At 45.4% G+C, this 14,468-nt stretch overlaps 1 protein-coding gene across 10 annotated transcripts in view; it reads left to right on the top strand.

Annotated features, from left to right (window-relative positions):
• The window catches only part of LOC135396793 (synaptosomal-associated protein 25-like), a 292,543-nt gene extending 278,546 nt beyond the window's left edge, over nt 1-13,997 (top strand). For 7 of the 10 annotated variants that reach the window (XM_064627970.1, XM_064627968.1, XM_064627969.1 and 4 more), the window contains one exon: nt 3,267-6,114. In XM_064627970.1, coding sequence (XP_064484040.1) covers nt 3,267-3,332 — 66 coding nt within the window. In that variant the 3' untranslated portion in view covers nt 3,333-6,114. Of the gene's footprint in view, nt 1-3,266; nt 6,115-8,249 lie in introns of those variants that run through there. The other 3 variants (XM_064627974.1, XM_064627966.1, XM_064627972.1) reach the window with 1 other exon arrangement.
• The last annotated feature ends 471 nt before the right edge of the window (nt 13,998-14,468 follow it).

Genomic DNA, 14,468 nt, shown 5'->3' with positions numbered 1-14,468 from the left:
TCAAAGGCGCCGGCGGACAGGCGAGATTGCGTTTCGTTTGTAGAAGGCAGCTTGTTCGCACCTATGAAACAACTTATAACCGACATTCTTCTACGTCATGAAACCGAAAGTCTGGACAACAACATTATTGATGGCTGACCAATTGATGCCGGCCTACCAACAGCTTTCACGTCCGATGATGTCTCTCTCTCTCTCTCTATCTATCTCTTTCCATGCACTATTATACTTTCATCATGGAGATCTTAAGGCATGTTAGAGGCCATGGTATATGATTGGAGCTTGCGTATCGGAAATTGGGGGGGGGGGGGTAGCCAGTTTTAGTGAATCGCTTTCATTCAAACGGTTCGTGAACGGTTTCGCGAAGGGCCAATGAGAAGAGGGAGTGTAGACCACTCTGACTAGATAGAGTTAAAACCGTTCATGTACCATTTGAGTGAAAACGATTCACTAAAACACCTTAGTATTTGATGGCAGATTCAGTCTTTGAACAGTGTGCGTGCAGTCGCCGAAGTGACCGGGAATCATTGCAATGCCTTGTTCGAGAAGGTAGATGCATGTTGAGCGGAACGCGATTCATTACCGGCGGCGACGCCACTTCGATTTGATCATTCCATGCCAGTCGCACACGGGAATGGACTCAAGCAACCGAGAACCTTACGGATGACAACAGATGCCAGAATGGTCCAGTGTGCCGTGCATGCGCCTATGCGACGCGCGCGCAAACTGCACGCCTAAGGTTACGTGATGACCGAGTTGCATATTTTCGTTTACAGTGAACCCTCGTTAATATGACCACCTCCGTTCCTGCAGATTCTGGTCATAAAGCGAATTGTCATAATAACGAGAAAGCGGTCCGGTCGGGACCAGAGAGTATGCACGGCCGAACAAAACGCACGCATGATGCTACACAACTATTTATTTAACAAAAAAGTCTGTCAACAATGACTGCTTGGTGTAGCTTGCAGTGATCAGCTTTTCTAACTGGACAAGAGTACTATCAATCACGCAAACATTATGAATGTCATTGTGTTGCTAAAAAAAACAATAAAGCAACCTTCAGTGCTTCACTGGCCTCTTTCGTAGTGACGGGCCGTCACTGTCTTTTATGGTTTTTCTTACTTTAGCAATCCGAGGAGAGGTATGAGTAATCTCGAGGTCAACAACGCCTGGAGTCACCCTAATCCTTTGCGCCCCACTTTAACTGTGTCACTTTGTTCATGAGCAACTTAAGCCGCCACTCTAACGGGCGCCTGAGGCTGTCATAATAACCGGAGGATAATACATGTGTTTGACCCCAGCTGTGCCCAAAAATCTCGGTCATAGTCCGATAAACGGAATGTCATATTAACGGGGAGGTTTTACATGGCGAAGAAACCGTTCCCCAGGAATTCGGTCATAAAGCCTGAATGTCAGATTAACGGGGGTCATAATAACGAGGGTTCACTGTATATGTCTGCCAGGAGTAGGTGACAGCAAAGAACTCTCCCATTCGACATCGAAATCGACGTATATTTCCATAGCTATGCGTATGTCTCGTCGTGAAAGCTGTCAGCGTACCTGCGTACCAGGGAAAGGAGGAAGTAGGCGAATCTGCTCGTGAGCTCGCGTGATGTTTCCGTGATGTTCCGCCAGGGTAGGTCACGCGTCAACCTTCTCTCCCCCACCTCCTCCTCACGTGCTCACTTGTAGCAGGAGCGGCGCCGAGGTAACGCCCTCGTGTCGTCCCGCTGACGTCACACATGCGTCTCTCTTGGTGGTAATTTCGAACCGTTCGGATTCCAATGATTTGGCGATGATAAATTATACCGCTCAAGTTTGCCAAAACTGATGCAGTAATTGGGTAAATCAGGGAATGCACTACCCGTTGAAATAAAAATCTGCATCTTTGGGGCGCACACTATCCCTGTACGGGCCACGTGGACGCTTTGCTGGGCCTCTTGCAGTCTTCAAGAACCATATCCTGGCTCTGTACATCATGCCGCATACTTGGTCGTCAGCTGGATGTCCGCCATCATTTACATTGATGCTGGAGAAAAGTTTCGCGTAATCCGGTGTCGTTCTTGGCCTCTAGCTAGCCTGTAGGATCTGCTCTCATCTGACCTATCCTAACCTGATCCTCTTGCTGTTCTGCATGAGACCAATCCCTCTTCCTCGCGCATGGCTGTCTCATTACTACCCTGCATATCGCACACTGGCTGTGGCGTCCATGCGCTTGAACATTTTCTTGGACGAACCATTTAGGTGCTATGTAGCATGATGATTTTTGATGCGTGCGAATTGCGCAGCAGCTTCAGCGCCTGTCTCTTTCTGCCCTCCTTTCTTGGGCAATTTTGTCCCCCTTTATCTTTTTTACCAGCTTGCTTTTGTGAATCAAAATAATGGGAGATGCTCAGCTTTTTGTGGGAACTGGTACAGAGTATTCAATCACTCTGACGTACATGGCGTTATTTTATAACGCGATTTATAACTCGTTGGTTAGGTTTTGCGGTCGGTTCAATTATTTTTTTTGTGCTGTTCTCTGACTAAATTAGTGCGGAACTGATAATAATTGCTACCGAGTCTTTACTATCACTTGGTAATTTCCCGTGTTTCACCTAGCCATGCATCGCGGAACACACATCCACTTAAGCCCCGCCGCAATGCGGTGCGTCTGCGCCGATTGTGTGAACGCATGCAATTCCGCGCTGTTTTAGGGGAACGGCTCTGGCGTATCGTATTGTCGTTTCTGTGCTCCTTTACCACAGCGCTGTCCAGCATATACGTTCGTCCCTCGTCCCATTGTTCGCGATGATAAATTCTTAAATGTAATCGCACGTTCGCTTAATAAGTCACAAACCGCGAAAGGATTTGTTTTCGTCGTAAACTGTCGTAGCAGTTCTCACTTTCCATTTCGAGGCAGCGAACACGATGAACAAGAAAAAACATTGTAGTAGCTTGTCCCTGTATCTGGTAGCAACCGCTGCCGCCGAAAACTCCAAATTTGCGTGATTATAGCCGAGAGACAATAGTACTCCTTTTTCTTCAGCATTCCAATACTGACATCTTTTTCTCTCTCTCTTCGTTCTTCGTATCGTGTACTTTACACCAACTTTAGTGTAAAATGTAGTTACGAATTATTTGGTACATGTTGCTCACGCTAGTTCTTATTGTTGCAGTTCGTGGTAAATTATTGTAGACTAGTGACAGCACGCGAGGGATAAAGAAAGCACATAAGTTAGCGAGAGCACCCGTTTGTCCGAGTAAACGACGCTATTGCTGCCCCCCAGGGTGCTTCGAACGTCCTGAGAATCGACGATGCTCAGGAGCGGGCCGCGAAGCTCATCAAGAACTAGGTCCGCCCTCCTTCAATGACGCCAACATCGTCCCTTGGACATTCTGCCTCCTCCCAGAGATGACCTGAAGGACACAACTTCGTTCTCATTTGGACTTGTGTTTCAGTTTGATTGTTTTAGACGGCTCTACGCCGTTCACCTCCTTTGTTTTGTCTTTTTTTTTTTTCGTTTTTGAGTACACTTTTTCTAAAATGAGGCTGTGCCAGCTAAGCTTGGAAACAATTTGAAGCAAAATAATTGAATATTTCGCGTCACGCAGGCACTATGTGTGAAAGTATTCGCCATGTCTTAAGGATTATCCACTTCACAGGGGGTATCCCTTTCATTCAGTGTCCTTGAAGCATTACAACTGAAGAAACATCAAATACTGTGTATTTTGTTTCGTATTGACGGCCTGTTTGAGCCTATTGAGGGCCTGTTGGTTTCGTATTGACGATATCTAGTGGTGGAATTGAAATGGCATGAACCAACAAGGGCTCTGCGTGACACACTGGAGACAACGGGAGGAAATTTAGAGGCACGATATTAGTTAAGGTCATTGGTCATTCCGAACTGGCATAATCTCATTTTAGACTCGTTTTTCTGCTACATATCACATTTGTTTCGTTTCCTTCGAGGATGGTTTTGGCCTGTTTTTGTTGATTGTGTTTACCACTGTTTATTCTTCCACACATAACATGGTTCCGTTCCTCTTTTTCCGTAGGACATATCTAGACCTTTTGTAAAACACAGTAAAACGAAAAAGAAATGTGATATTTTTTTGACGTACAGTTGCCCAGACTTTTGAAGTCTGACTCAAGATAATGACAGATACGATAATGATAAGAAAACAAAGTATTGAACTGGAACCCACGAGGGCGAGACGATCGTTGGGCAGGGATTTATCCCTCGCCATGTAATGTTTGTTGAAAATGGATAGCTTTTAGAGTATTTCTGTTGGATGTACGGCACTGTTGTTTTTTTTAACACGGGTGTGTGTGTTTATCACAGCGTTTGTAACATAGTTGATGAGCATTTCGTTTTAACCTTTTATTCCGTTCTGTTACTGAAGTTGTGTTTTGTTCGGTTTTGCTGAAAGACAAACGCGACCCTTTGACCTGAACGTGGTGATAAAATGTGGTACTTAGCACTGTTTCTGTTTCCTAGTTTCTTGCGTTTCGCACCTTGTTTGTCGCGCCGAAAGATGAGCACTTAAACCATTCGATGAATTCCATGCGCAGGAAAACATCCATCTTCTTCAGTCTATTATCTATCACAAAGTTGTCTAATTGCGAGGAGATTCTCTTTCAAGCAAAAATCCTGCACAGGTTGGAACACCATGGAAAGTTATTGTTCTGAGGCTGGAACGTACAAAGGGACAATAGAACACAAACCTACACAGTTTTGCTGTATGTTGCGATGTTTCCGTTCTTTTTGGCGGTGTTTACCTCATTGCCTCGCCGTAATAGGTGATGCTTAGACAGACATCAACTGTGAGACGGTCAGTGGTTGAGGTTCGCGTACAACACACACGTCATCGCGTCAATAAAGACGATCGAGACTTTTCAGGTATATTTCCGACAAAACGTGTTGTTCTCGTGACAGTTTCAATAATTCAGAGCTGCAATCAGAGCTATTGTCTTCCTCTTGGCATATACGCCGACTTGTGCAGAAATGTCTTGTTGTAGATATTATCGGTTGTTCAGGTTAGACGTACACCACTGTAATACCCCCGTCTCACGGGCAGTTTTCAATTATAATTGAAGCCCATGGCCATTGAACTAAGGTGCATCAATACCAGCTCCCCCTGGACATCGGTGAACATGCGCGTGGCGCCATGGGGCGTGTAGCGTGTGAACTTCTCAAAGACCATTGGATCCAACCCTTCCTGACAGGTTGACGCATTACACACTTGGTGGCGCTGCTCGCACGTTCAATGGCCGTTGGTTTCAATGATGGTTGAGGCCAATTACCATTGAACATACGCGTAGCGCCACCCAGCGTGTAGCGTGTCAACCTGTTAGGTAACTTTGGATCCGACGTTTCTGGAGGGGTTGACACGCTTTCTCGCTGTGTGGCCCTGGGCCTATGTTCAATGGCCATATTGATCTGAATCATCATTAACATTTCCCTTGTGACTGAGGTATAAGGCGAGCTTGAATGCATTTCGCCGTTAATCATTGGTCTTTCCTAATCACTGAGACTTGACAACACACGAAGAAGCACGCACACATCCAATGAGGTCGCAGTGGAAATCATGTCTTGACTGACTCAGGCCATTTTGATACATTCCATACACCGTACCTCTTCTGATTCCCACAACTGCTGTACAAGAGACGTCTCGCATGTGTGCCATAAGACGCGTAATTGGGACTAGCGTTAATGCTGTATCGGGTCATTATTTTCCCTAGTATATTTCAGCGTTAAAATAGTTAAGCCTGTCCGTCACGCATCGAACGCGTTTGTAGACTTAAGCCTCGGATGTTCCGGTTATTACGATATGTCTCGTTATTACGAGTTCATGTTTCAAGAAATAAGTTCTTCCGCGGCGCTGATTTGACGGCGTCCCACGAAGCTGTGCGTTAAAGTATTCGACCCTGGTCTTATGTGGTCGATGCAGCCGTATACTGTCTGCTCAGTTGTATAATCCAGTTAACCAGTAGTTCGTTACGTCTGGGCATCGTTGAAACTGGAGTACAGTCGTGTTCCCCGAGTTGTTCTAGAAATAATGCATCGATCGCTTTTATTGTCTTGATTAGTTTGTTTGCTCTCATTGGAGTAAATAAACCAGTGTAGAAAAGCACCGTGGCGTGTTTCTCTTAGTTTGCATAGATACCTGCATCAGTTTTGTATTCCCTTTTATTGTACTTTGCCATTCTCGCTTGCAGCTTGCTTCGACAAGTTTGGTTAGCGTGCGCGATTGGTATTTTTGCTGAATGTGTTTGTGTGAGTTGTTGGCGCAGGATTTTTGTAGAACCTGCACTCGTGACGCAAGAAATAGACTGTCAACAGTCACAACCAATGTGTGCCTTTAATACGGGAGGGTGGAGAATACGGTGATGGTAGCTCCACAAATGTGGACCCGTCTACCCCGTGACAGAAAATGCTTCTCAGCGACCGCTTTAGGGCCCGTTATACATCGGTATACAGGGTGTCCCAGATAAATGCGAACAGATTTTTTAAAATAGATATATATATATATATCATTTTTTTCGAGATGAAGTCAATTGCAATATAGCATATGCTGAAGGGCACTCATTAAGAGGGCACTAGCAAACTCCCAAGGCAATGTCCTAATTAACTTTCAATAATTAACTTTTTAATTATAAACGTTACGAAGTTGTCCCAATGAGACCATCTGGTCCCTTCGGTCACCTGATACCGTAGCCGTTGTCAGAACAAAAATTCGTTAGATATATCGTCCGCAAAAAATTCGTGAAGGAACACCATTTTCTTTCCTTTATTTGTTCATTGCACATCTTCGGAGACGCGTCTTTCCTTCACCCCAAATGTGAGAGGGTGAAAGAGCACACTATCGCCTCTTGCGTCCTGGAAAAAGATTTAAAAAAAACTTAAAATTCAACCCAAGATAAGGGCAGTTCCGATAGCGCACCCGATACATTTGTTTTTGTGTTGTTTCCGCAAGTTATCTTCGACGCATGAGGCGGCACTGTGCTCCTCCACCCTCTCACATTGGGAGTGAAGGAAAGGCTACGGTATCAGTAGTATGTACGTAGTAGTATGTAGTACGGTATCAGTAGGTACGGTTCCGAAGAGACCAGATGTTCTCATTGGGACAACTTCGTCGCTTTTATAACTAAAAAGTTAATTATTGAAACTTAATTAGGACACTGCGTTAGGAGTTTGCTGGTGCCCTCTTAAGGAGTGCCCTTCAGCATATGCTATATTGCAACTGACTTCATCTCGAATGAAGTGATATATATATATATATATATCTTCTTATATATATATATAAGATATGTATATCTTGATATAAAATCTGTTCGCATTTAGCTGGGACGCCCTGTATATCTGTTATGGTCCATATGGTCTGTTAAATATTGACATATATTAATGGATGCTATACTTATGGTTCTTCAAACGTCAACGTAACAGTCTTAAGACGTAACACGACAAGAACATGCGTTGTTCCGGGGGTTCCTCATGATTTCGGGGGGAGGGGGGGATCACGAATGGGGCAATTTAGTGGCGCGCCTCGCAAGTGGCGTGCGGTGCTGCCCAATATCTCACGCAGCAGACGACAGGGCCGATGGTGTCGTCTGCTGTGTACGCAGTATTCCAGTCACGATATTAGAGAGTTTTAGCAGACCGTTGATAACGTGGCTTGCGTCGAACCGTATCAACCGGATCCAATCAGTGGATAAGATTCTGAGTCACACGCGACTACGATTGGTTCCGATACACACGATGACCTTATCAACGGTATACTAAAACTCACTATTCTGGCAATATATCGATGCTGACAATAAGACGTTGCGGAACTTCCGTTTCTTGTTTCACTACAATATTCCGAGCGGTTGTCTCGCGTATGAATACACGGTTGAGGGCTTATTGTATTGTAAAACTTTGGTTGTGGCAGATGACATTTTCTTGCAACACTACCTCCACGACGTAGACTCCTTGCTTTCTTTTAACTTTTAACTTTTCACTCTTTCCGCCCCCTTCATCCACACCCTCTCCATCCATTACTTCATGCTCTTCGCTTCTCTCCCATTATCCTTTCATCATCGTCCATGCGTCTGCTACTTAGACCGAGTCCAACAAGTTACGCATCGAAGAAGCCAATAAGCGAGCATCCAAACTCCTCAAATGAACCAAGTGGGATCGGAAAGCAGCATCGACAACGACATCGAGTGTGGACTGGCTTGGCTTGGCTAGGTATAGAAAACCCATTCTTCTTCGTCGCCGTTTGCGCAGGCCACATCGAACGAGTCGCGTATTTCGGTGGCCAACCAGAGGGCTACCAAGCTGCTCAAGGACTGAAGACCCGTCGACCACCTGGGCCTGCGTCCGCTGTTCCGGTTCGGCCACCTCGTGCCTCCCTGGCCGTGGACGCAAGCTGATTGGTCGGCGTGCAACGGCTCAGCTTCCACATCTTATGATTCTGCGCAATTTTCTTTCTATTTGGCTCCCGTCTTCCGGGATATCCTACTACAACGATTGGTTGATTACGTTCGTTTGGTAACCGTGGCTGTGGTTTTGTATTTGTACTTCTGCCTCACTCATAAGTGGAATTACCCTAAGATTATGTTACGCAATATGGGTATCCATTTCGCCCACCTCGACTATGATTCTCCTGTTTGAGTGGTGTATTAGTTTACAAGAAAATAAAAATAAAAATCATGCCCCGTTACCTTTGGTTATGTGCCTCAAGCCCTGATTATCCATAGTGATTTTGTGATAACTGTGCCATAATTTGCAGAAGTGTTTGATCCGAAACTACACCCGCCAAGCGCACGTGGACATGGTGCTAGATAAAACAGTTGCTGTTAGCGGTTCTGCTTTGAGGCACAGACGAGGTTCGTCGTTTGTAGCTTCAGATGCTGTACGGGTGATGATGGAAGTGGTGCGTTTGCGATTTCTTCTTTTGTTTCGCGAGCTTGGAAGGTTGGTGTTTTTCTCTCATACACAACATGTACGGAAAACGATCCGCGTTGGTGTACGTTCTCATAAACTATCGCAAAATGTAGAGAGAGAGAAGAAAAATAACAAGATACGTAGTGAAATATATTACCTGCAAAACACAGAAAAAGGAATACGTTGACAAGTGTTGTTACTGTAGTGCATTTATAGTGCCGTGTTTTTATTTGATCATGTCCGATGTCGTGAACGGAACCCACTTCGTGTTTAATTCCTTTAACTTTCCTCTATCAGGCTATGCGACGAAATCATTTCAATGTTCATGGGTTATAAAATTAAGAGGGCTGTTTAAGCCACCGTCGAGGCTTTTGCGCAAACCTGTTTATCAAGCAGCGCTTTTTTTATGCATATATATATATATTTTTTTTTTTTTCGCCGGTGTGGCAGTGCGTGATTTAAAACATCGTGGGAGCTACAGAAAGCTGCCCTAAAAAAGTGGATCCCTGGAATAACATCATTGGGTTAATATCCCTCTATAGATGGTTTGCGACCAGTAGTTGCTGTCACGCGAACGGAAGTCTCGATCCCTGGAGTCGACATATACAGACTATACCCATCCGATTTCCCGTCTTTGGGAAGTGTAAGAAGTCCACGAAAGTTTAGGTCGGCTATAGCGTGTTGTACTCATTCTGAAATTGACATGGACACGGCTGCAGTGTAAGGTCGAAGGTTTATAACCGTCCAGTGACAGAGTTGCAAAGTTCAAAAAGGAGGAGACATCCGACTATGAAGGTAGAGCCCGTTGACATTTCACTGGAATTGAATGCGCCGTACCGCAGCGTCCCCTATAGCGGAAGCACTCGGCAGAGCTCAACTTCACTTCCCAGAAGCGGAATGTGCCAACGCCACCTAGATACACAAAGCCTGCTTAATACCCCCTCTCACTCCTTCGCCACGTTGACTTGCAGAATCGAGATGTCGTCTGCTTTTGAGCCAACCGTTGCAGACGACTTTAGACACAAGCTTTCTGTGGCTGTCCATGCGGTTCGTGGCGGGCGGCTCGTCTTCATAGATATGGACGCCCAAAGCACGTCGTGATTGGCTAGCTCGTAACGAGTACACCACGTCGTCACCAGGCCAAACAACGGCAAGCCAATTTCGACATCCCCTCCCCGCCCCCGTTTGAGCGACAAGGCTTTGTTCACTCTAGTGTAGGTGGCGTCAAGTGCGCTCTCATCAGGACTCGAAAGTTTTTTTTTAAATCTATTTTCCTGGACAGTTATAATGTGTCAGAACTACGATGCCGCTACAGTCGTGTACATGTAGAGTTTCAAGCTATTATAACGCGTACAACACAGACAAAGGTTCTCTAACCAGGTGTGCTAATATGCAATCTGTACACCACTTTACTTGAACACTTCAAAAAAGATTAGCGACTGTTGATGTCGATTTGCGAGTACTATCCCATCAAGAATCAGATCAGAGAGGAAGGTTGGCGGAGATAAGAAAGAGATTAAATATCTAATCACTTCCTCTCACCAGATATGAAGTTACACGTGTACGCGTGGTAGGAAGAGGAAAGTTACTTTTCGCCGTACTTAACTCAGCGTACTTAAGCAGTCGATCAGAGTCCTTACAGTGGCATTGACTGGCGTATGTACATGTACTGTATGTCTATATTTGCATCCTACGTATCGAACTTGCAGAATACTGCCGAGTCGATATAGCATTGTATAATGAATCCACGCATGCAATATTGTCCTACGACTCAGTTTTTCTTTTATCTTGTAGCTGTATTTTCCCCTGAAGGCTATTATTACGGTGTTGTGTATCCACTGTGTATGTGTGTTGTGAATCTTTCGGAGCAGAAAAGCTGTTAAACTATTTGTCATTTGATTTCCTACCGTAGTCCGATATTTGCGTGACAGTCCGGTATCATCAGACGATGTGCCCAACAAGAAAAGCAAAACAGAGAGTGGATGTTAGCATTTGCGCAAGGGTTGTACTGGTTCAGTTTGTGATTCAGTGTACATACGTGGCCGTTTCTTGCGGAATCTGGGAAGTTAATGAAGGATTCTGACCTTGTACCTGGGACTGAGCATTTGTGTCGCTGAAAATTCTTATATATATATTTTAAAAAAAAACATTTTCGCTACGTCTCGTAAAATACGTCATGCAAGAACTTGTGGCTGCAATGTTTGTACCGTTACCGTGTAGTACTTTCTAATCGCTACGCACAGGAATGAACATCACCCGTTAGACAGGACGTAAACTTGTTGGCTTCTGGAGGTAAATGATAGTCGAACCTATTCAAAACACTTAACGTACTGCTTGCGACACACTTGTCTGTAATCTCCAGCTGGTGGCGATGCCCTGTCGGCAGCGTCGCGCGCGAAGGAGCTATACAAAAATTAATAATAATAATAATTGGGAATAGATTTACACTCCCAGTTTCCCAGAATTGTTTAGGGGGGGGGGGGGTGCAGCCCCATGTACGGTGCATGAACTCGATCCCTGTATCTAGAGTGATGATAACCGCGTTGTCTGCCACGACGTCCGCGATGTTGAGGCCCACGCACAGCTCTCGCTGCGTCGACAAAGCTGTAGCTATGCACTCAGCGACACTACACTTTCGAACTGAGTAAATAAATAACAAAGGAGATTTGAAGATGTCGGTGAAAGCGGAACCGAGTACCCAGGCGTTGTGACCAATGACTTCAGGTGACTACACTGTACACGGAGGGAGCTAGTATGCAAGCTCCCTAGTCCCATGCGCCACAAAGCGCCACCAATCCGGAAAGGTACTTAGACGTCGCTCCCTGCAATGCCCGCGCTGCCCCTACTGTGTGCTGTCAATTTTTTGTTTCGTTTCTTAGTGCGCGACGCCGCCGATCGGGGTGCGTTCTGCGACGAACTGGGGGTCACAGGCAAGGGTGTTGCAAGCATCACGACATTAGCGACGAATTCTTTCATTCTGCTACGGACCATGGGAATAGTGACGCAGTGTGACAACCATTATCAGACAAGCGAAATGATCAGCCGCGATGACATACTGATGACCTTTGCGCGAAAACGATAACACTTAGCTTCCCGTTTAGCGACGGGGAATTCTACCGTGCTCAGTATTCGAGAGTTTGTCTCACATTAAGAAAAAGAGACATAGCTAGAAAGAAAAGTAACAGACAAGCAACCGCGAAAAGACGAGAGAGCGTCTACCCGTCGTCCTAGCCTCGTCTCCGGTGTTCATGTTCACTTCCTGGGCGTACTCAAGTTGACTCTCATAGGGCTGGACAATATCCATTTCATGACCCCATCTCTGTGTTATCAAGTAATAAGTGCAGCAATGTCGTGCCTATATGTGTAACAGTGTACCTTTTCTCCTTCGGTGAACAGGCAAAAAACATCTCATTCTCCTACACCGCATGGAATCTTGTCCGGTACCCAGGTGTATTTTCTTTCAATTCATGTCACTTTATGTAAAAATAAGACTGGTAGCGAGATACATTGCAAGGTGTGATATTATGGAGATTGTATTCTCCATTTTGAAACGCTGTGTACATACAGGCTGATAGTTACCTGGACGAGGCATATGGTTTGTCACATTAACGAAGTACTGGATGCACTTTACGTGTTTTAAAGGATGAGTTTCTTTGTTGGCCCTTTTCTTCTCTTCCATTCTATTCGCCTCAGTTTTCTTGAGCGACAAGCCGGTTTAACCCAAAACGTAGGGCTGCGGAACGTTCTTAGGCACCAATGAGGCAATTTGTACTGGACATTTGGTAATGGACAGGTCAAGTCATCCAAGGGGGTACCAAGGGGTACGGTGGATGGGTGATTGCAACAGAGCCAACCCTGGCATAGCGCCCTGGCATAGTCGCTGAGTAAGTTTCGTTTCCGAGCTCCTAGGCTAAAGTACGCGACATAGCGATCCACAACATTTTGTTTCTGCACGGTGTGCATCTCCTACTGCACCACACAGTTGTTCCCGTGGAGTACCGCGCCACCAGAGCTGTTAACACGCGCGTTGACGAGAGAAGCTTGTGTTTACGTGTGCGGCTATGTTCGCACGTTACGATATTAGAAGTCATTGGGAATCAATGCGAGTGACTGTCAACAGAAGCAGCTATGCCTAAGGCGTGAATCAGAGAGCGAATGGAACGGAATGGCAGAAAGGCCCTTTGTATTTCTTTCATGGTATTGTACAGTGAATCATAGCTTCGGAGTTCTCGCTTCTCTTTTAGTCTGCCTGCGTACTTTGTGATTTTAGGTAACACTACACATTACATACATCGTACTACTAGGCGTTGTATTGGCTGGCTTACCAGTTGCAGAAAGGTCTTACCGGAGGAACAGCTTCCTCTACAGTGATAGGCGACGGGTTATTGCAAAACCGAGTTTTCCGTGCAATCACAACATGCGGTGTTTCTGAAAACAGATAGGACACTATGTGAAACATGTCATTCTCCAGGTCTCTAAAATCAATTGAACAAGGTAGCGCCTAGCTCACAGAGTAGATAAAGTTCGCTTATGTACAGCTACAAGTACGTTGTCTTTTATAGTTGCCAAAAACATCAAAGATTCCGAAAATTGTCCGTTTCGAAGTTGCGTTATCTCATCGCGGCATTCCGTACCGATCCGAAATCAGCTACATGTAAATACTAATCACTGTACGGCTACATTCTGAACTACAATGCACCTATCACCTATTATCCACTGCACCAGAACGATTGTTCTACCTAAGACACGACTTTCATCGAGGCTTTCACACACACAGAGAAAATGAAACTGTACATAACACCTTGTTTCGAGTTTTTATCTCTGTAGGTGGTTTGTGCATCTACGCAGCTGTGTAATTATCTTCCACCCGTTATCTCTGTACGGTTACTGCGTTTTCTGATCTCTCTCAACATATTCTATACATTCATGAGAGTCGTCTTGTACGTATGACTCGTGGTAGTCATGTTGTGCTTCTCTAGAGGGGTTCTCCCCAAAGGCTCGTCTCGCGGAGAGCATTGCTTTTGTAACATGGTTTGTTCGGATGCGATCCGGATCTCTGGATCGGAATAAAGGGTGACGAGCGTCCAATCGGCAGAAATCTGTCTCTTTCCTTGCACTTTAGGGTTGGTGCCTATCGGTTGTAACTGCAATATAGGTCCACCCCAACTTACACATTGTGAAAAAATAAAGAAAAGGCCTTTATATCGAAGAAGGCACAGTTGCGTCGACAATAATGTTGAATTCCAATGGCATACTCGGAGCAAGTGGCAGACTCCGCAATGGAGCGCTTTGATCTGGCCTAGAGCAAGTGATCCGAATCTGCGACTGGAACAGTTGTGCCCAACTTGGAGTTTAGCCCTGGCCAATCTCCCTCGGTGGATGACGGCCAAAGACGGAGGAAGAAGAAGAAGGTGGTACTGATGTTCCACTACAATCTCATGTTTTGCAGCATGAAAGCCCTCCTCATCTCCTGACGTTGCCCTGGTAATGTCTGACTCATCGCTTTCTTCAAGAAGCAAAATCGCCAATGTACGACGCGAAATACCAGCCACGGCGGAG

This window comes from Ornithodoros turicata, chromosome 6 (assembly GCF_037126465.1).
Source record: "Ornithodoros turicata isolate Travis chromosome 6, ASM3712646v1, whole genome shotgun sequence".
NCBI classification, from domain to species: domain Eukaryota; kingdom Metazoa; phylum Arthropoda; class Arachnida; order Ixodida; family Argasidae; genus Ornithodoros; species Ornithodoros turicata.
Note: the sequence above shows the minus strand (reverse complement) of the source record. Positions and strands in the feature narration are given on the sequence as shown.